Source organism: Chiloscyllium punctatum, chromosome X, assembly GCF_047496795.1.
Source record: "Chiloscyllium punctatum isolate Juve2018m chromosome X, sChiPun1.3, whole genome shotgun sequence".
Lineage (NCBI taxonomy): Eukaryota > Metazoa > Chordata > Chondrichthyes > Orectolobiformes > Hemiscylliidae > Chiloscyllium > Chiloscyllium punctatum.
In genome coordinates, this window is record NC_092791.1 from 32407466 (window position 1) to 32430664 (window position 23199).

General features: G+C 44.4%; 1 protein-coding gene across 1 annotated transcript in view; it reads left to right on the forward strand.

Annotated features, from left to right (window-relative positions):
* The first annotated feature begins 562 nt into the window (after positions 1–562).
* LOC140471167 (unconventional myosin-Ib-like) overlaps positions 563–23199 on the forward strand; it is a 65266-nt gene continuing 42629 nt past the window's right edge. Inside the window, exons 1-7 of the mRNA XM_072567051.1 lie at positions 563–782; positions 5071–5205; positions 6550–6665; positions 11360–11454; positions 14244–14348; positions 15252–15298; positions 16612–16675. Coding sequence (XP_072423152.1) covers positions 5080–5205; positions 6550–6665; positions 11360–11454; positions 14244–14348; positions 15252–15298; positions 16612–16675 — 553 coding nt within the window. The 5' untranslated portion in view covers positions 563–782; positions 5071–5079. The remainder of the gene's footprint in view (positions 783–5070; positions 5206–6549; positions 6666–11359; positions 11455–14243; positions 14349–15251; positions 15299–16611; positions 16676–23199) is intronic.

Below are 23199 nucleotides of genomic sequence, written 5' to 3' on the forward strand. Positions count from 1 at the left end.
CTTTCCTCAGCTGAAGGCGCTAAATAAATGCAAGTTGTTCTGAGTGTGGAGTAGGGAAAGGAATAGATGAACGCTGAATTAGGGACTGGGGTCAGGAAGAATTTCTCACCGGGAGTAATCAATGCAGTCTACACTACAACTTCCCCCACATCTATCCATTGAGTATTTCTGAGGGCAGTATCTGGAGGACTGCCAGCAGCAGGGACTTACAGTGTTTCCCCTGACAGAACTTTGCTGACCATGCCTCAGATAAGCTAAGAAAAGAAATTGAGCCAAGTGCTGAGACACTATTTGCTCCATTGACACAAAGGTTTCAAATTAATTTCTTCCAGATCCTTAAATATGCTTCCTTGCCTGATGATGCCATCAGCTTACAAGCAAGTGCCAGGGGCTCCTGTGGTGCAGTAGTAGTGTCCCCACCTCTGAGCCAGGGGTTCAACCCCACCCCACCTGCTCCAGAGGTGTGTCATAACATCTCTGAGCAGGTTGTTTAATGATATCTGTCAGTGCCCTTTGGACGGTGTATTTTTAGTCTGAGTTTAAATACAGCTCCTGGAGGACAGGTGAAGGCAGTGACGCTGAAGATTTGGAGAGGGAGCCGGGCTGAAGGGAGAGCAGCATTTCCCCAGCAGCAGCAAAGAGAGGCAGGATGGAGGAGGGAGTCTGAGACCCAACCGGGGACAGACAATCAGAGAGAGAGAGAAAATATTTAAACCGCTCACCGCTTGGCAAGACAACTTTCTCAGAACACGCCAGACAGAATTACACACATTGCATTCAAGGTAAGGAAATGAATTCCGAATACTTAAAATAGTGGGATTCAAAACTCCTTTGCTGGTCAATTCGAATATTGGTGAACCTTTTAAAAAAAGATGATTTGAGTTCAAATCAATTTTGCTTCTCTGTTGAATGGGATTTCGTCACACAGTGAGCAAGACCGTTTGTTTTTGCACTGGTAAAAAAACTATGATGGTCTTGATAGATTTGTCAAAGTTTGGAGCAGATTTCTTTGAGAATTGCGCAATGCAGCCGCCACTCTCGATTAAAACAAAAGGATGACCGGTACTTCACAGAATAGTACAGCACAGCAAGTGTCCATTCGGCCCACTGAGTCAGTGCTAACTCTTTGAAAGATCGAAGCAACTAATCCCCATTCTCCCTTTATCCCCAGGCATCGCAAGTCTTTGCTCCTCCAGTCTCCAATGAATTGTACCAATGTACTAGATAGAGTCATACAGCATGGGAACAGACCCTTCGCTCCGATCCATCCACGCCAACCAGATTTCCCAAACTAAACTTAGACCTATTTTCCTGTGTTTGGCCCATATCCCTGTAAACCTTTCCTAATCATGTAACCATCCAAATGTTTTTTAAATGTTGGAATTGTACCTGCATCTCCCACTTTCTCTAGTTATGCCCCCTCGTTTTGGACTCCCCTATCCTAAGGAAAAGACCTTTGCTAATCACCTTATCTATAGCCCTCATGATTTTATAAACCTCTGTAAGGTCACCCCTCAACCTCCTGTGCTCCAGTGAAAACAGTCCCAGCCTCTCCTTATAACTCAAACCCTCCAGTCCAGGCAATATCCCGGTAAATCTCTTCTCAACCCTCTCTGATTTAATCATGCCCTTCCTATAGCAGGGCAACCAGAACTAAACACAGTACCCTAGAAATGGCCTGACCAATGTCCTGTACAACCTCAATCTGATGCCCCAATTCCTATACTCAATGGTCTGAGCAATGAAGGCAAGTGCTCTAAATACCTTCTTAACCACCCTGTCTACCTGTGATGCAACTTTCAAAGGACTATGCACCTGAACCCCTAGGTCTCTCTGTTTAACAACACTATTCAGGGCGCTACCATTAAAGATATAAGTCCTGCTCTAGTTTGTTTTCCCAAAATGCAATTTATCCAAATTAAACTCCATCTACCACTCCTCAGCCTTTTGGTCTAATTGATCAAGATCCATTTGTAATCTTAAATAACCTTCTTCCCTGTCCACTATACCAACAATCTCCATGTTATTGCAAACTTACAAACCATACCTCCTATATTCTAATCCAAATCATTTAAATAAATGGATAATAAAAGTGGAGCCAGGACCAATCCCTATGGAACACTATTTGTCACAGGCCTCCAGTCTGAGAAACAACCCTCCACCACCACCCTCTGTCTTTTACCATCAAGCCAATTTGTATCCAACTGGCCAGCTCTCCCTGAATCCCATGTGATCTAACGTTACTGATTAGTCTACCTTGCGGAACCTTGTCAAACGCTGACAACACCTGCCATTCTGCTCTCATTGATCTTTGTAGTTACGTCCTCACAAAAACTCAATCACAATTTCCCACGCACAAAATCAAGTTGACTATCCCTTATCATTCATTGCCTCTTTCCAAATACATGTAGATCCTGTCCCTCAGGATTCCCTCCAACAACTTACCCACCACCAATGTCGGGCTCACCGGTCTACAGTTCCCAAGCTTCTCCTTACCACCTTTGTTAAATAAAGGCACAACATTAGCCACCCTCCGGTCCTCCAGCACCTCTTCTGTGGCTATAGATGATACAAATATCTCTGCTAGCGGCCCTGCAATTTCTTCCCAAACTTCCCACAACATCCTGGGACGCACTAGATTAGATCCTGGAGATTTATGTTTTTTAAGACCTCCAGCACTTCCTCTTCTGTAATGTGGACTATTTTCAAGACTGATCATTGTACTATTTATTACTGGCATTGTAATGCCGATTCCCAGGAATCACAAGATGTCAGTGCCACATTCTAGTACACATGCATTAACCTCATTTAGGAGTGAGGATGCTTCCACTAGTATTGATGGAACAAGCAGGGCTTCGTTATCTCTGTGTTACTCAGTCTACTTCACAGTCTGTCAGCACTTTCTCAGAATACCAACGTTTATATCACTCCTTAGTTGAGATAAGCACATGATACTCCAAAGATCAATCATCATAATCACGAACATTAACGTACAACTAGCAGAATGTTAATGCATAGCTGACAAATTGTTATCTTACTTCCATTTAATTTAGGAGGAATCGTGCAAGGTCAGTGTGATGTTCTGATAATGAATACTGTAAGGAGACTGCAGCATTGGAACGTAACAAAGGGAGGGGTCCTGATTGCCCCTGGAGCCAGGACTATGGCAAGAGGGAGGATTTGGAGCCATGTTTTGGCAAAATGCTTACCCCAGATCCTGGAGCAAAAGGAATGCACTTAAGAAAGGATGGTCAAGGCCCTGCAGAGGGTGCAGAGGAGATTTACCAGAATGGTACCAGGGACAAGAGGGTTGCAGTTCTGTGGAGTGCCTGGTTAGAATGTTTTGGAGAGTGGTGAGATTGTGGAAGCTGCCATTATTGAGCATGGTTGAGACAAAGACCACAGATGTACCTAAAGGGAAGCAGGATACACAGAAGAAGTAGACCAAGCAATAACCTTTAAAAAGGAAATTGGATAAATACTAGCAGAGAAATACTTGTAAGGCTATCAAGAAAGAGAAAGAGAGGGAGGAATTATCCGGCTAGCTTTTCCAAAGATCTGGCATAGTCACACTGAACTGAATAGCCTCTTTCTGTGCTGCCCCATTATATGATTCTGTGAACTGCCCATTGGTACCCTACTGACTTGTGATGTTAACCTGGGAGTTGGTATAAGTGTTCCCTTATTCCATTGCCAGTGCACCTCTGACCTGGCCATTCTTTGTAATACCAATATTTACAGCCAGTTAAAGCATGGACGTCTGGCTGTAAATGAAAGTAGATTGCACTTGAATCAATATGTTTCGTGTAATACAAAAGCCAGAGGTGGAAGGTGTTAAATCAGTGCTTTTCAAAGTGATGGTTGGGATCCAAGTTGGAGTTAAGACCTGAAATTTTGGGGTCATGAGATCTGAGGTCGTTACGATTGTTATGGAACTACGCGCCAATAACAAAAGCTGTGCTCGACTCTCACTGAGGAGTCACCCCAATTTTCAAGCCTCAAAATGGCTTTACAGTGGGAGAAAGTTTGGGAATCGCTTGTGTAAGAGCATATATCCACATAATCCACATCTATTTGTTTGTCAGTGCTTTATTCTCATTCCTTCTCTCTGTGACTCCCAATAGATGCACCAGTTCGGTACTAGGCTGCTATGTTTTTTGTTACAGGAGAAGCTCCTAATGGATGAAGCCCAGAGATGAAAGTGTTATTAATTAGCATTAAGGTCGAGCTTTGTAGCTCTACTATCACACCACTGAATTGCAGACAAATTAATGTGTATTAGAAATCACACAAAGGAACTCAATTCACAAACATTTAAAATGGCAAAGTGTGCAAACAGCCTGGGCTGTTGTTAAAGGGATACAATATTAGTCGATGATCGAAACTTATAATCTTTGGGAAAATTTCAGATGATTTTCCTGCATTTTCACTAAGTGAAGGATCTTTCCTTTTAGTTGGTTGGGTCAACAGAAACATTGAAAGTTTTATTTTTCATGACTCATGATAATTTTTAGCTTGATAAGAATGTTTTTTGATACAAGGTACGAGAGGACTCTGCGTTTAATCTCATCATTCTTGACACAGTGTTCACCAGCTCAGTTATGTATCTTCTGATCAGACGATGAAGAAATCCAGACTCCTCCCTGTTCAATCAGAGGTTGTGTCAGCTCAGAGGATACAGGTCAGCCATTGCACTGGGAGACCACAACAATGGAAATGGAGAGAAAATCCCTTCCATTTCATTTATCTAGCACCATACCCTGGAAGGGTGCACACTGCGCTGCCCCCCACAAACCCTCAAAACACTATGCCCCATTCACTCACATAATATGGCTCCCATTCCTTAGAGCAGTGATGCAGAAAGTGAAAGGTGATGTAGGTGAATGGCAGCAATATTTATTGTCAGTGTTAGTAACAGAGAGACTTTGGACTTTGAAAAGAGCTTGTGCAACCCTACAAGACGCAGTCTGCATTCATATCTGGTCATAGCTGCCTGCAGTATCAACCGTTTCATTGTATTCGCACTGCTAAATTGTTTCATTAATTTAATGCTGGTTTCATTCTTTGCAGTAACTAACAATGGCGAAGAAGTCTTCCTATCTGGACAATATGGTTGGGGTGGGTGACATGGTGCTGTTAGACCCCCTCACTGATGAATCTTTACTCTCTAACCTCAAGAAAAGATTCAATAACAATGACATTTATGTAAGTACATTGAAGAAAGCCTCATGATGTCTGTAACAGTAAGTTGAGTCTCGTATTGTACAATGAATAAATGTACTGTTCAGGTGAGACGCTGAACCCCAGGAAGGCCAGTCTGTGCAGAGTTAGCTGATCTCAGTCAGGCCATGGATGAGGCGGCAGGATTTCTGGGTTAGGGCCAGTCATCATTTCAACTCCTGATTGCTATCTAGTGACTTTCACTGGACAGGATTCAGTCTGGCTATGATTCCACTGACAATAGTGTGGGTTTGAGAGGCTATAAGTCCCATTTACCCTTCACCTGAGTAAAGGACAAAAATACAGGGAATTTTCAGCCTCTCTGTCTTAACTGATGCAAGTAAGGAATGACAAATAGGAAAGTGACCAGAGGGCAATCTGTGCCTGTGGAACCGTTTCCCAGCAGGAATCAATGTTTACAGGAACAGAGAGGGGAGAACATTTTGGAGAAATTGTGAATAGTTTGTAATAATACATGCCAAAGATTCCCTCAGGTATTGTCCTAAACAGTTGGGAGAATGCCCAGCCAACTCCGTCAGCACTGACTACTGATGTGGCTGGGACTGATAGGGAGATAGACTGAGGCACAGTCGGCTCTGCTATAACGCGATATCTCTGTTCTCGTGCAATCCCGTGTGATAAGAAAGTCGCGTAGTAGCAGCACCATTTAAACTAATGGGGGCAGAATCACATTATAACCAATACCTGCTTTAAAAGTTTGCGCTGTAGAAACAGTGTGCCCAATTTGTCAATTGCATTACAGTGAATTTACATTGATGAAACGTGCATTATAGCAGAACGACAAAAAATTCTTAGTGATACCTCATCCATTATATGGCAGAGAATGGTCTGTGAGTTTGATCGGGTACTTTATTTGGGCACTGCAGAAAGAGGAGATCTTGTGGGTAGCATCCCTGCCTCTGAGTGAGAAGCTCCAGCTTTGAGTCCCACCCGATGGCCAAGAAAGATGTGTTCCTCTCACAGCCAGACAGCTTGGTCGTTTGCCTATAAGTCCTTCCAACACATGCCAATAGCAGATGATGAGAGCGGGAGAGATTCTTGATCAACCATGTGCTGGAAAGAAAGTTGGAGCCTCTACCATCACTATCCATCCCCAGCCAACCTGGCATCCAGGTTGTAAGCCAGCACCACAGTATGTAGATATTACCTAATGTACAATGGGTGACACTGAATGGGGTTGTAGCGGTGTGCTCAGACCTGAGTGAAGTGTGTACTAATGTGGTCAGGGCTCAAAAGCTGAACTAGGACAATCTTGAGTACTATCACTAGGATGCTGATACACTCTTGGTGTTTAATATTTTCTCTCAGACTTACATTGGGAGTGTGGTTATTTCAATCAATCCCTATATGATGCTACCAATCTACAGCCTGGAGAAGATCAATGCGTACCGCAGTTGTAACCTGTATGAGCTGAGTCCTCACATGTAAGTACTGCAGTCAACAGAAACACTGAACGCTATCCCTTCCCTTGTCACTGATTTCCATGATGACAATAGAGAATTGCTAGCCTCTATAAATGACCTGGATGAGGGTGTAGAAGGATGGGTTAGTAAATTTGCCGATGACACTAAAACCTATGGCGTTGTGGACAGTGTGGAAGGATGTTGCAGCTTACAGAGGGACAACAGTTGGCTGCAGAGCTGGGCTGAGAGGTAGCAAATGGAATTTCATGTGGAAAAGTGTGAGGTAATTTGCTTTGGAAGGAGTAACAGGAATATAGAGTACTGGGCTAATGGTAAGATTTATGTGGATGAGCAGAGAGATCTCGGTGTCCATGTCCATAGATCCCTGAAACCTGCCACCCAGGTCGATAGGATTGTTAAGAAGGCATACGGTGTATTAGCTTTTATTGGTAGAGGGATTGCATTTCAGAACCATGAGGTTATGCTGCAGCTGTGCAAAACTCTGGTGCGGCTGCACTTGGAGTATTGCGTACAGTTCTGGTCACCACATTATAAGAAGGGTGTGGAAGCTTTGGAAAGGGTGCAGAGGAGATTTATCAGGATGTTGCCTGGTATGGAGGGAAGGTCTTATGAGGAAAGGCTGAAGGACTTGAGGCTGTTTTCGTCAGAGAGAAGGTTAAGAGGTGACTTAATACAGGCATACAAGCTGATCAGAGGGTTAGATAGGGTGGACAGTGAAAGCTTTTTCCCTCGGATGGTGATGGCTAGCACAAGGGGACATAGCTTTAAACTGAGGGGTGATAGATACAGGACAGATGTCAGAGGGAGTGTCTTTGCTCAGAGAGTAGTAAGGGCATGGAATGTACTGCCTGCAGCAGTAGTGGACCCGTCATCACTTCAGGACATTTAAATGGTCATTGGTTAAACATATGGATGATATTGGAATAGTGTAGGTTAGATGGGCTTCAGATTGGCTTCACAGGTCAGCGCAACATCGAGGGCCAAAGGGCCTGGACTGCGCTGGAATGTTCTGTGGTCAATGTTCCGTGTGACCAGCCACTCAGCAGGCCAGTGGCCATAGACTCCCTGCTGAGGTCTTGTTCCATAGCTGATAGCAGGTCATAGTCACAGAGTCATACTGCACGGAAACAGACCTTTCAGTCCAACCAGTCCATGCTGAACATAATCCCAAACTAAATTACTCCTGCCTGCTCCTGCCCTATATCCCTCCAAACCTTTCCCATTCATGTATATATCCAAATGTCTTTTAAATATTGTAGTGACCCATATATTTTGCCCAGTGGCCATTGTACATGTGCAGGTTTAGAGTGAGCATTGGCAGACTGTTGGGCTGTGGAAGACATCACAGTGGAGCCTAATCCGATCCTCATACACTGCCAGTGTTAGGTTCTTTTCCTTGAGATTCTTACACACTTCATGCAACTGCAATATACCAACGTCTGTGAACAGCCAAACTTTATTAAGCAAGTACAAGCTGTGGACAAATCCTTAACCCTATTCGCAGGGCTTTGTGAAGCTGTGCAAAGAGATCTCTCTGAACAAGGGAACAGTCCTCCCTTTAATACAGAATTTTACATCTCCATCAGTAATGCCCACAAGACAGCCCCCAGCCACTCCCCCATAGTCACATCCCACTCGTGACACAATGGAGTGATTTGATTATTTCCAGAAACAATATGATGTAGATCATCCCTTAACGACAAAATCGGGTGTAAGTCGTTTTAACTGCAGGGCGTGGTCAGAATTTTAACTGCAATGTTCTTTTGCTTCTGAATAGGCCATGACAATTTAAGTTTACTCTGACGTGCAGGACATGGCAATGGAAATTTTTTTACATTGTACCTGCAAGACAGAAACATACCACCCTACCCCTGGTGCATTCAAATTCTTGAAGGTCAGCAGAGCAAATTAATCCCTTCACATCTCAGTTAGGGTGGGATTGGCCGTGCTAAATTACCCATAGTGCCCAGGGATGTGCTGGTTAGGGTAGGATTGGCCATGCTAAATTACCCATAGTGCCCAGGGATGTGCAGGTTAGGGTGGGATTGGCTGTGCTACATTGTCCCATAGTGCCCAGGGATGTGCAGGTTAGGGTGGGATTGGCCGTGCTCAATTACCCATAGTGCCCAGGGATGTGCTGGTTAGGGTAGGATTGGCCATGCTAAATTTACCCATAGTGCCCAGGGATGTGCAGGTTAGGGTGGGATTGGCCGTGCTAAATTACCCATAGTGCCCAGGGATGTGCAGGTTAGGGTGGGATTGGCCGTGCTAAATTACCCATAGTGCCCAGGGATGTGCAGGTTAGGGTGGGATTGGCTGTGCTACATTGTCCCATAGTGCCCAGGGATGTGCAGGTTAGGGTGGGATTGGCCGTGCTAAATTGTCCCGTAGTGCCCAGGGATGTGCAGGTTAGGGTGGGATTGGCCGTGCTAAATTGTCCTGTAGTGCCCAGGGATGTGCGGGTTAGGGTGGATTGGCCGTGCTAAATTGTCCCCGTAGTGCCCAGGGATGTGCAGGTTAGGGTGGATTGGCCGTGCTAAATTGTCCCGTAGTGCCCAGGGATGTGCAGGTAATGCTCGATTCTTACACACTTCATGCAACTGCAATATGCCAATGTCTGTGAACAGCCAAACTTTATTAAGCAAGTACAAGCTGTGGACGAATCCTTAACCCTATTCGCAGGGCTTTGTGAAGCTGTGCAAAGAGATCTCTCTGAACAAGGAAACAGTCCTCCCTTTAATACAGAATTTTACATCTCCATCAGTAATGCCCACAAGACAGCCCCCAGCCACTCCCCAATAGTCACATCCCACTCGTGACACAATGGAGTGATTTGATTATTTTCAGAAACAATGTGATGTAGATCATCCCTTAACGACAAAATCGGGTGTAAGTCGTTTTAACTGCAGGGCGTGGTCAGAATTTTAACTGCAATGTTCTTATTGATTCTGAATAGGAGATGACAATGTAAATTTACTCTGAGTAGTAGGAGATGGCAATGTAATTTTTTTTACATTGAGAAAATGTAAGAGAAACGTGCCACCCTACCCACGGGGCATCTAATTTCTTGAAGGTCAGCAGAGCAAATTCACCCCTTAACATCTCACCTGGACATGTACAGCAGCGATCACCAGATAGGGCAGGAACCATAGCTGTTTTGTTTTCTCCTACACTGGTGGGCCTGAAACGTGTCTTGTCTCCATTTTAAATACTTAACTCAGCGCAGTCCAGGTAATTCAGCCTGGGACCTTGCTGGTCGTCTCTGCCACATAGAGTGATTCATTTCTCGATCAGCCTACCTGTTTCTACCTTTATATTATTAAATATCATCAATGCGTCTCATACAGTCCATGTAAACATGCAGGAGAATGGTTTGGCCCCACATGGTGACCATACAAATTTCATTCCGCTGCTGGGTTTGTATGTGGCCCAATGCCTCTTTTTAATAATATGATTGTTGGTTCAAGTGAATGTATAACAAATTCAAGCAAACATAATCCCAGATAATTTCAGCTTTGTAAATGCTATTTCATTTGTTGAGAAGAAGCTAACAGAGCAAGCATAAAGAAAATCCAGTTTAGAGTCTTAGAGATTGACAGCACAGAAGAAGGTTCTTTGACCCATCATGTCCAAAACAACCACCTGGCTATCCTAACCTTTGTTCCCCAGCACTTAGCCCCATAGCCTTGGCATCGCAAGTGCCCATCTAAACACTTCTTCAGTGTTCTGAGGGGTTCCTGCCTCTGCCACCCTCACGGGCAGTGAGATCCAGATTCCCCACCACCCTCTGGGTGAAAAACATTCCCCCCTAAACATCCTGCCCCCTCACCTTCAGTCTATGCCCCCCTGATCATTGATGCCTCCATCAAGAGGGAAAAATTTTTTCCTGACCACCCTAACAATACCCCTCATCATTTTAACCAGCTCAGTCACGTGCCCCCTCAGTCTCCTCTGCTCCAAGGAAAGCTCTCTCTCTCTCTCTGTCTGATCTCTCTCTCTGTCACTGAAACTCTCCAGCCCAGTAATATCCTGGGAAATCTCCTCTCCACACCACTCCCCCACCATGTAGATACATTTGGGCTCGCCAGTGTTGGTCACCATCTATGAAAAATGGGTAGTTGGACAAAGTACCAGAGGATAATCAGTGCCCTTGGAGTGAGAGAGCATCTTCAGGAGAGAAGAGGAAGTAATATTTGAAAGTTTGTCAAAATATGTCTAATAAATTTATGGTCTCCAGATGTATTTATGAATCTAATGCTTCATGCAGCTAAGCAGCTGTAGTCCGACATGTGATGTACAATTGACATTTAGTCAACGTCTTGATTGTATTTCTGTAGCTCGGCTGCACTGATCCTCAGTGCCTTAGGCAAGAAGGAGGGAAAAAAGTCCTGTGATGATTCCTGAATTGTATGTCTGTGGAGTTCAGGTAAAGAAGCACCTCCATGCTTGAATGATCTGCTGACACTTATGAAGGAGAGGGGGAAGGAAAACTGGGGGAAGGGTGAAACATAGCTGCCTGTTGCACAAGGATCACTACTTGTCAGTGTAACTTCTTTTGAAGCTGACAGTTTTTCTGTGGCTTCCTCGAGGTGACACTTTCCTTCAAGAAATATGAAGCCACGTGTCAGAATTGGGGAAGGGTGCAGAAACTCAACAAGCAAAACAAGTTCTAACGATCACACTTCTCCCTACAGCTATGCCATTGCTGATGAGGCATACAGATCACTCCGAGATAGGGATAAGGACCAATGTGTTCTCATCACTGGCGAGAGTGGATCAGGAAAAACAGGTAATGTATCCTGAGGCACGTCCAACAAAACTGGCCTCTTGTCCAACTTGTGAAAGCCACCGAGAGCTTAATAAATTATGGGGTGTAATATAAACAAAACAAACTTGCATTTATGGATTCTTTGCTCACCAGCCTGTTCAGAAGGTTCGCTAGGATGGTCTCTGGTGTGGAGAGATGAGCAAGGGCTAAACAAGTCACTGGAGTTTAGAAAAATGAGAGGTGATCTCACTGAAACATTCTTAAAGGGCTTGACAGGGTCAGTGCTAAAAGAGGATGTCTCCCCCTCATGTGGAGAGTCTAGGACCAGTCTCAGAATAAAGGGGCACCAATTGGAGACCGAGATGAGGAGGAATTTCTTCTCTCAGAGGGCTGTGGGTCTTTGGAACTCCTTGCCACAGAGAGCTGTGGGGGCAGAGTCCTTGAGTATATCGAAGACTGAGAGAGATGGATTCCTGATCAGTCAGGGAATCAAGGGAAAGGGCAGGAAAATGGACTTGATGAATGTCAGATCAGCCATGATCCTATTGAATGGCAGGACAGGTTCAAGGGGCTGAATGACCCACTCCTATTCCTATTTCTTGTGGCTTTAAGGTCTTCAGAGGTTAGCGAGTTTTGCGAAGTTTGGAGGTTCTGGATGTAGGTTTGCTTGCTAAGCTGGAAGGTTCATTTCCAGATGTTTCGTCACCGTACTAGGTAACATCTTCAGTGGGCCTCAGGCGAAGCAATGCTGAAAATTCCTGCTTTCTATTTATATGTTTGGGTTTCTTTGGGTTGATGTTGTCATTTCCTGTGGTGACAGGCAATGACAACACTAACCCAAAGAAACCCAAACATATAAATAGAAAGCAGGAATCATGTACAGTGCTTTGCCTGAGGCCCACTGAAGATGTTACCTTGTAGGTGACGAAACATCTGGAAATGAACCTTCCTGCTCAGCGAGCAAACTTACATCCAGTCTTCAGAGGTGTTATTACACCCCTCTGTAGCAGATGGGACTTGGCTCAGAGGTAGGAACAAACCACTGTGTCACAAGAGCCCACACAACTTGCATTTATATACTGCCTTTAATATCACACAGAACATCCCAGGCGACTTTAAAGGAGCACTATAAATCAAACAAAGAGTTGTTAGGACAGTTGAGTAAAAGTTTAGTAGGATTGAAGGGAATTGTGTCAGTTTGGAGAGAGAATTCCTGAGCATGATATCCAGGGAGCTGAAGGCATGGCCACCAATGGCAGAGTGATGGGAATTGGGACTGGAGCTGTTTGCCCACACTGGTCATGTACAGTTCACTGTCTGTAATACCCAGGCCATGGGATCTGGGTCACTCTCTGCTGCCATTTCTACTTTTACAGGGAGATGGGCGACCCCATTGGGAAATTTGGTTCTGAACAGTGACTCGGTTAAAACTCTGTCCCTCGACCCACTGCTATTGTAAAAGCATGTAAAATGACGCAATGTGTGGGTGTGTTTGAAACTCTGCACTTGAAACTTAGACAGGGAGATAAGACTCAGGACCAGTTACCTTGTTGCTAGGTGTTAATCAGCAATGCCTCTGCTAAATTACTATGAATTTCGTTTAATGCATAACTCTCAAGGTCACTTGCAAAGATTGGATGCTTTATGCAATCAGAAACTGAGAACGGAAGTGACTTTTTCTTTCTAGAAGTATTTAATGCTTTCCTGTTTAGAGCTGATAAACAGCTAAAACTTGTAGATTACTGCAAATTTGATCTTGAAAGCTCCATTGAGCAAGTACAATGCTGATTTTACACAGATGTAATGGAGCTGCAGAATTGGTGTAATGTTAATTAGATGATCTTAGAATGCCAACAGAGTGGAAGCTCCTGTATTCCCATGGCCAGTCCACCTAGCCTGCCTATTCCTGGACACTGGGCAATATAGCATGACCAATCCACCCTAGCCTGTGGGTCTTTGGAGTGTGGGAGGAACCCAGAGGATGTGCAAACACCACACAGACAGTCGTCTGAGGCTGGAATTGAACCCAAGACCCTGGTGCTCTGAGGCAGCAGTACTAACCACTGTGCCACACTGGAATCCTGAAATAGCACCAGCGTGTGCTGAAGATGCATAACCTGTCAGTCAGCGTCTGAAAGAGAAACAACGAGTTAATGTTACTTTAAAACTGAAGGGTCTGAATTAAATGTTCTGTGCAGGTCGTAGTTTAAGATGGCTGTTCTCATGTCTTTTGGACAAGACTCTTTCACTGAGGCTGTGAATGGCCTCTCAAGCTGCCACAACAATATTTTGCAGAACAAACAGGAGATTTCTCCTCAGTGTCCTCACCAACATGTATCTCTCAAACCAAGAAGTCCAAAACCAAAAATGCAGATGCCGAAAATCAGAAACAGAAATTGCTGGAAAAACTCAGCAGGTTTGGTAGCATCCGTGGAGAGAAAGCAGAGTTAATGTTTCGGGTCCAGTGATCCTTCTTCAGAACAGGTTACACAGGGATTTTATTTTAATGTAGCAGACTCTGATGCTGGTGTTAACAGTACAATGGAGGCACTGAGCAGTCTAGCAGTCTGTATGCTTCTTCCCCAAACAGGGTCACCACCTTGAGGGAATAACTCAAACCACAAGCCCAGGTAAACTCCTTTTTGGGGAGAGACAATGTCAAGGACATGCTATGGAAACCAGAGTTGTCCCCTTTATTACAGCCACCGCTGAAAAAGGTGCTGTGGTGACACGTGTGGAGCTACAAGTCAGAAAAGGTCAAAGAGAATGCTAAATGTGAATGACAGGTTCTCTTTCTTTCTTCCCTTCAGAGGCCAGTAAACTTGTGATGTCCTATATTGCTGCAGTGTGTGGCAAAGGAGCAGAGGTTAATCAAGTCAAGGAACAGCTTTTGCAGTCAAATCCTGTCCTGGAAGGTATGGTGTATCCAGTTTTACCTAACCTTCAGTGAGGGTTTTCTTTCCGCATTCATCCCTGAAGGTACCAAGTCTGAGTCAGAAGTCACATGACACCAGGTTATAGTCCAACGGGTTTATTTGAAACCACAAGCGTTCGGAGCGCTGCCCCTTGGTCGGGTGAAGTGACCTCTGACTTTGTCCACCCCAGTCCAACACTGGCATCTCCACATCATGAGTCTCACTGAAACCTGTATCCATAGACTCTGGTCTCCCTCCAGTGCCACCACCTCATTCCATTCTTTATAAGTAAGCTTTGTTATTGAGTTAGCAAGTTTTGAGAGGATTTATTGCTCAGGTTGAGGTTCTGGATGTAGGTTTGCTTGATGTTCATTTTCAGACGTTTCGTCACCATACTAGGTAACATCTTCAGTGAGCCTCCGGACGAAGCACTGCTGGTGTTTCCTGCTTTCTGGTTATATGTTTGGGTTTCCTTGGGGGTACCCAAGGAAACCCAAACATATAAACGGAAAGCAGAAAACACCAGCAGTGCTTCGTCCGGAGGCTCACTGAAGATGTTACCTAGTACGGTGACGAAACGTCTGAAAATGAACCTTCCAGCTCAGCAAGCAAACCTACATTTGTTATTGAGTGTTTGTTGACTGTCATATGATCGTGAGTGCACTTCTGCCTTTGTCTGACGTCCACACACACTGCTGAATTCTAGTTCTAAGTTGTAAAGAAATTGAGAAGTTTCAAAACCTTAAATCATGTTCAGCCAAAAAAAGCCACAGATGCCCCTTTAAGTTGGCAGCCAGAAGGTGCCAGAGACTCAACCACCACATGGTGTCTGTTTTAGTATTTAATGCTGATCACTTTGCATGGAGCCACTCCTAACTGTTTTACAACTGTTTCCTTTGACAGCATTCGGCAATGCCAAGACTGTACGGAATGACAACTCCTCCAGATTTGTACGTATTATCACCTGGTTATCAGCTGACAATTGTAGTTGGCGATGGGTTTTTTTTGGGTGTCGTGAACTGGTTGAGATTTTTTTTTTAAACTCTTCGCACCGAGAACCTCACATTTTGTTGCCCATATCATGGAGCAAATATGTGATTTACAGCCATCTCGCCCTTAGCCCAATGGCAGCACAGAGCAACAGGGTGGAAATTCCTGATTGCCTTCACTGCCTGAGGCACACTGTGGTGGGGAATGAATGGAGATGACAGCTGTTCTCCACAGCAAGAGAAGAGGGTGCGATCACACCTGGAATACTGTGAGCAGTTTTGATCCCTTTATTTAAGGAAAGATATCATTTCACTGGGGGTAGTTCAGAGAAAGCTCATCAGTTTGATCCCTGGGATGGGGGGATTGTCTTAAGAGCAAAGGCTAAACAGGTTGGGACTCAGATCGCTGGAGTTGTGAAGAATGAGAGGTGATCTCACTGAAACAGAGAGGATTCTTAAAGGGGCTCTCTCAGGAGTAAGTGTACAAACTTAGATTAGATTCCCTACAGTGTGGAAACAGGCCCTTCAGCCCAACCAGTCCACACCGACCCTTCGAAGAGTAACCCACCCAGACCCATTTCCCTCTGACTAATACACCTAACACGATGGGCAATTTAGCATGGCCAATTCACCTGACCTGCACATCTTTGGATTGTGGGAGGAAACCAGAGCAAACCCACATAGACACGGGGAGAATGTACAAACTCCACACAGACTGGAATCGAACCTGGGACCGTGAGGCAGCAGTGCTAACCACTGAGCCACCGTGCCACCCAGCTTAGAGATGAGGAACAACTGTACAATTACAGCAAGACATCCCCATTCCTGTACTTCCTCTCACTATGAAGGCCAACATATCATTTACCCTCTTCATTGCCTGCTGCTTCTGCAATGCTTGCTTTCAGCGACTAGGGCATAAGGGCCACCCAGGTCTCACTGCACCTCCCCCCTTTCACAATCTATTGCCATTCAGATAATGATCTACCTTCCTGCTTTTGCTCCCAAAGTGGATAATCTCACATTTATCCACATTATACTTCATCTGTTATGCAATTCCCCACTTACTCAACTTGTCCAAGTCACACTGAAGCATCTCTGCATCCTCCTCACAGCTCACCCTGCCACCCAGTATTGGAGCAGGAAGAGTGAGAGAGGATTTCTTTTTTCCTTATGATGGGGTGGGGCTGCTTTGGGATATTTATGGATAGCAATAAAGCTAACATTTTCAGCATTTGTGTTTCTGATAAACTGAGTTTCCACATTTCTCCTTTTAGGGAAAATACATGGATATTGAGTTTGATTTCAAGGGTGATCCATTGGGCGGTGTCGTCAGTAACTGTAAGTACCGTTCTTGGTAATCCTGAAGGAAACCAGAGGCAGAGTGAGCCCCCCTCCTCAGTTCTCACAGACTTAACCTGATGCTATCAGTTAGATGGGCAGGTAATCATCAGAATTGTGATCCTTTGGACTGGAAGCCATAGGGTGCAGATCTGTCTGCTCTGGGGTTCCTCTGCTCCCAAGTCAGGTGTCTTTCCATTCATGTAGGCTCATGCAAAGTCCAGAGCAGAGATTGGATTTGCATTTTCTTATTCCACAACATAAATACTCTGAGGCCTCATCTTCACCACTGCCTTGTCAAAGAGACCTATACATAAAGTCAGAGTTTTCAATCACATCCCAAAACCAGGACATCCAGAGTGTTGAGAAACAATAGAGCAGATTGGAGAGGTGATGGTTTAGCCCAGATATCAGTGCTACCTAGGAGGTTAAGGAAGTACATGTCCTAAGATGTGCAACGTTTTCAGCTGAGCCCCAGTTTCTCATCATCTCCCCTTTTCCTACCAGTCCTCCTCATACTCAACTTGATGAACCTTGAGACCCATCTCTCTCAGGACCTCCCAAATTGCTGCTGTTCACTGCCATCTCCTTTAAAACCCATAAACCACACATTCTTCAAGTTCATGCAAAACTTCAGGGATCTCTCCCACTACTCTCAGCTTGGAAATGCTTCAGTTTGGCTTGTGTGCTGTGAACAAACCACTGTTGACACACGCACACACACATTGATTCACACACACTCGCTCTCTCACTGACTCACTCTCACACACACATTGATTCACACATTCTCTCTCTCTCACACACACACACACACACACATTGATTCACACACACTCTCTCTCACTCACTCACATACATTGACACACACACACACACACACACACACACACACACACACACACACACACACACACACACACACACACACACACACACACACACACACACTTACTTCCAGCCATCTTACTCCTAGTGATGTTACCCCTTGGCATGGAGTCAGCTTCTGGATCGACACTGCCCAGTTTTAGCTGCTGAGTTATCTGACTGCCTGCTGAAATCCCAAACCCTACCTTTAGCTCAAGAGATCAAATCTTTAAATATTGCAGCTGTTTTATTTTGATCGCTTTTTCTAGAAACAGTAAATTATCATTTATTGTCCCATGAGTTATGGTGTACTCTGGTGACTGACAGTTCACAGAGCACTGTGAAAGCTACAGTTACTAAGATGCATCTCCCTTTCATGCTCCATCGCACAAAATTAATGCATACTATCTCTTCATCCAAGACCAAGGTGAACACCTGCAGTCAGAGGACGGGTCTGCATGTGGAAAACATTAAGTACTGACATTTATTGTGAAGTTTTTAATGGAATTGTGTCTTTCTTTTGTGTTTTCTACATTGATAATGTTGGGCATTCTGGCCTACTCCTGCTCGAACTTCAATGAAAGGGCCACAAACTGTGCCAGCAGTCAGATTTGCATTGGAAGGTATTGTTGTTTTGTTTGGAGACAAATGCCTCCCTGTTCCATACAAGGTCAATCCTGAGGTGGGGATTGGGGTTGTTGGACTGGGCCAAGCACGGGGACTCCTTCCAATGGAAGCTCCCACTTCCTCTGTTTCAAAGGGACCCAGCGTAAGGTTGGAGGCTGATCATTTGAGTGGAATGAGTTGTAATGTACTGGCCTCCTGATGGGCTGATGTGGACCTCACCTCACTGGGAGGGTCCAGGATGAGATTGCGGCCTGTATCCCCAAAGGTCAGAGGTCAGTCTTCCAACATTTGAGACAGGGAACCTATGTCTCTCAGGGAAAGACTCTGCCTTAGTCGGTAGCAGAGTGCTACTTACTTGATATATGCTATGGCAGCAGTAAGATAGAGCCAAATTGAAGACTTGAAATGTTAGGAGGAGAGGTTGTAACACTTGTCCCTCAATGTCCTGTATACTGCTGACATTGTGCATGGTATCTGGCTGTGACAATTACAATCCAAATGCTAATGGAGTTGGTCAGCATGCAATGACTGTGCTGTTGTAATCATTACACACCTCGATAAACTAACAGACTGTTAAGATGGAATTCAGAGTAACTGAAATATTCTCTTTTTTTTGTCACTATTCTATTGGATATTTCCAATCATTATGGATTATTCATTGTGAATCATCAGTTTCAGTAGAAAGTTACGTGGTCAGCTTCAGGCCTTTTGATACCAAGTTCTAATCATTCATTGAGTGTCTATCTTAAAGGCATAAACCAGGTGCCAAACTGTCCAATATGGTAGGCAGCTGGTACACCAATATTCCACACTGCAAGTGCATGGCCCACTTTATTGACAAAGGTATATAAAGAGATGTCCAGGGTGCAGGCTTTAGCTCCTTTGCACATTCAAGGAGAGAAGCCTAAAGCCTATTGAGGTCCCTTTCCTGGCTGCATGCAGGAAGTTGTGGTCTACATATAGACTAATGCTTAGACGATGTGAAAGTAAACCTTCTATCTCAATGGTACATCTGTTCCTGCCTTACTGGCACAACCTATCAGTTTGAGAGCCAATGCCCAAAATCTTGACAAATCCAATTGAAATCAGCATACACCCACAGGTCAATACCAGGTCAAAACAGATAAGGAGGTACATTTTGAGGAAATATCTCTTTGATAATAATGAGAATTGCTGTTTCTCTGAGATTAAGTCGAATTCTGTTTTCAAGACATGGATTCCTGGTATTTTATACTGCTGTTTTGTGTTCATATTCCAGATGCTACCCTATGTGTTGTACAGTTTCAAATGCATAGCTTTTTTTAGGTGATGTTCATGGTCTTTAATAGGCTTGTTTGTGATGCCAAAAAACAAAGCCAGGAAAATGCCCCAAGGACCACGGGCTGCAATCATTTTAAAAAAAGCATATTTTCATTTCAATAATATATTTACAGTCCTCACGCACGAGATCACAGCAACAGAGACCTGAGGGAACCAGCAACAGAAAGCAGAAGCAAGATCTAGTCCAGCACCACTAATCCAGCAGTAAACAGTCAATAACGAATGATCAGTCGCAGTCAGCAAATGGCCAGCAGCCAACAGTCAGCAAATGGCCAGCAGCCAACAGTCAGCAAATGGCCAGCAGCCAACAGTCAGCAAATGGCCAGCAGCAAACAGTCAGCAAATGGCCAGCAGCAAACGGTCAATAACGAATGGCCAGCAGCAAACATCAGCAAATGGCCAGCAGCAAACAGTCAGCAAATGGCCAGCAGCCAACAGTCAGCAAATGGCCAGCAGCAAACAGTCAGCAAATGGCCAGCAGCAAACGGTCAATAACGAATGGCCAGCAGCAAACAGTCAGCAAATGGCCAGCAGCAAACAGTCAGCAAATGGCCAGCAGCAAACAGTCAGCAAATGGCCAGCAGCAAACAGCCAATAACGAATGATCAGTCGCAAACAGTCAGCAAATAGCCAGCAGCAAACAGTCAGCAAATGGCCAGCAGCAAACAGTCAGCAAATGGCCAGCAGCAACCAGCTGGCAGGAAGGTAACAGCAGCAAGTTGTGGCAAATAAATATGTGATCAGTGATTTGCAGAGAGCAGGGACTTGAAATTTGGCAGCAAAATCATGCCAGCCACACAGGAGCAAGGGTGAAAAACCTTCCATATGGACTGAGAATCGTGAGCCAAACTGTAAAGGAACTCTTGGATGGCTACTGTTCTAGGAATCTAGCCTTGCTCTGCTGTGGCAGTGGGTTATGATCCTACTCTGGAGAAGAGCAGGCCCAGAATCAGAGGCAGCAGTGACCAGTGGGTGTACTGGACAGTAAACCTCTCTGTTTACATAGAACGCTCACATTCCTGCTGCTATTTTTTGGGCGATATGGGATCGGTTGTCAGATTACAAATTTTGGCCAAGCAATTGCTAACCATGAATGCGTTTAAATTACCAAGAAAACAGAATGAAAATTAATGGTCTTGAAAATAACCTTGTGAATAATTGCCAAGAGGCTTCAATTGAGGGTGATTCTGCCAAACTGACCTGAATTATGTTTTTTTTTATTATTGCCCCCCCCCCCCCGCCCCCCCCACCCGCCCCCACCCCCCCAGTGTGTCATCCAAAAAGCTTGAGCCAAGATTCTGCATGTAAGGTTTAACAAGGTGAAGGATAGGAAACAACAGATAGATGTTGTGAAACTTGAAAGGGTTCAGAAAAGATTTACAAGGATGTTGCCAGGGTTGGAGGACTTGAGCTATAGGGAGAGGCTGAACAGGCTGGGGCTGTTTTCCCTGGTGTGTCAGAGGCTGAGGGGTGACCTTATAGAGGTTTACAAAATTATGAGGGACATGGATAGGGTAAATAGGCAAAGTCTTTTCCCTGGGGTTGGGGAGTCCAGAACTAGAGGGGCATAGGTTAAGGATGAGGGGGGAACGTTTTCACACAGAGGGTGGTACGTGTATGGAATGAGCTGCCAGAGGAAGTGGTGGAGGCTGGTACAATTGCAACATTTAAGAGGCATTTGGATGGGTCTATGAATAGGAAGAGTCTAGATTAGAGTGGTGCTGGAAAAGCACAGCAGTTCAGGCAGCATCCGAGGAGCAGGAAAATCGACGTTTCAGGCAAAAGCCCTTCATCAGGAATAGACTGATTTTACTGCTCCTCAGATGCTGCCTGAACTGCTGTGCTTTTCCAGCACCACTCTAATGTAGACTCTGGTTTCCAGCATCTGCAGTTACTGTTTTTCTTATAGGAAGGGTTTGGAGGGATATGAACCGGGTGCTGGCAGGTGGGACTAGATTGGGTTGGGATATCTGGTTGGCATGGACGGCTTGGACCGAAGGGTCTGTTTCCATGCTGTACATCTCTATGACTCTACGACTCTAAGTGAGGTCAGAGTCATAGAGTCATAGAGATGTACAGAAGGAACATGCACATAACCATAGGGATAGGCAGGTGCCAGGCATTGTCACTCATGGGTACAGTAGTTCTTTTGTATTTCGTGACCCTTGTGATTGTGCCCCCTCATTTTGGAAGAATACTGTTACAGTGTCAGAGTTAAAGGAAAGTCTTTTGTTCACCCAATCATCACGTGGAATATCATGGGTTTTTTTTTCAAAGTGGTGGATTTATACATTTTTGTTTTATTTTGAAGGATAGAAAATATTGGGATTTAGACAATTTTTACTCTGATTCTTGTTTAATGAAACAACTTGGGATATGTACTAATAACACAATTGAGTGCAATAGAGAGATAGTTATGTTAACCTTCATGATTTTTTTTTGGTTTGGAAGTCAGCAGGAGTATTGTGTACAATTCTGGGCGTACCACTTTAGGAATGATTTCAAGCCCTTGGCGTCCCAAGGATCCAATGTGTATTCATAGCTCATATCAAACCAGGGATAGGGTAGATCCCAAGGTAATACAAAATGAATTAGGCTAGGTTGATTGGTGTGTTGATCAGTATCACATGAAATTCAACAAATGTATGACTAATGGTGCTGAAATACCCAAGGGTGAATCTGAAAGTGACTATTGCACATGAAGGATCTGTGCGGTGATCAGTAAAGGTCATACGCAAGTTTGATCGGCAAGACTTTTCCCAAGTTTAAACTGAGCGGAAACACTCCTGGCATGAAAGCAAAATGTTGTGGGTGTTGAATATCTGAAATAAAATCAGAAACTGCCGGAGAAACTGGCAGCGTCTTCAGAGAGAGGAACAGAGCTAACATTTCAGCTTGATGACCTTTCATCACAACTGGAGAAAGTTGGACATGGAATACTTGTAAAACAATCTTCAGTTATCTCAAAGTCCAAAGGCAATTTACGTTAATGATTATTGGCGAACTTTGAAAGGTAATAAATACAAGTCAGCAGCTGCAATCAGAACTTAAAGCTGTCTAGGGTGATAGTCAATTCAAACCTATTAGGAATGTGCTGACTCGGAAGGTGGATGTATATTTTTTTAAGAGTTACAACCAATTAAGACAAAATTTGTAGAAAGGACCTTCCTATCAATTCCCTCAATTTGAGCTGCTCTCACTACGTTTCCCAAAGACAATATCTGGCATGTTGCGCTTCCAGATCATAAACATAGGCTGGGCACCTGGCTTGTATGAATACAGCCTTCCTTTATATGAACCCGTACCATCATTCAGCATTCAGCTGACTTTGTTTTGCTGGTCAGAATCGAAGTTTCTGAAATGTGGATTTGAAGCACTTTGGCAGTGTAGTCACAGTTGTAGGAAATGCAACAGCCAACTTGCACGCAGCAAAAAAAGTGGACTAAGCATTTAGTATAGTCTGTTTTTATTGACATCAGATCTTTGAAATAACTCCTCCATGTCTTCTACTTCATTTACCACTTTGCTTTTAAGAACACCTCAGTGAAGCAGGAGGCAAGCTACTGCAAATCTGTTCCTCATGCCCATTAAAGACTCATAAACGTGCAAAGGCTGACAGCAGATAACACAAAGCTGACTGGCAATCCGAACAGCGACAGAGTCAGTGCAGGCAGTAATGGGAGGGGAGGATCTCCAACTCCTTGCAAGAAATG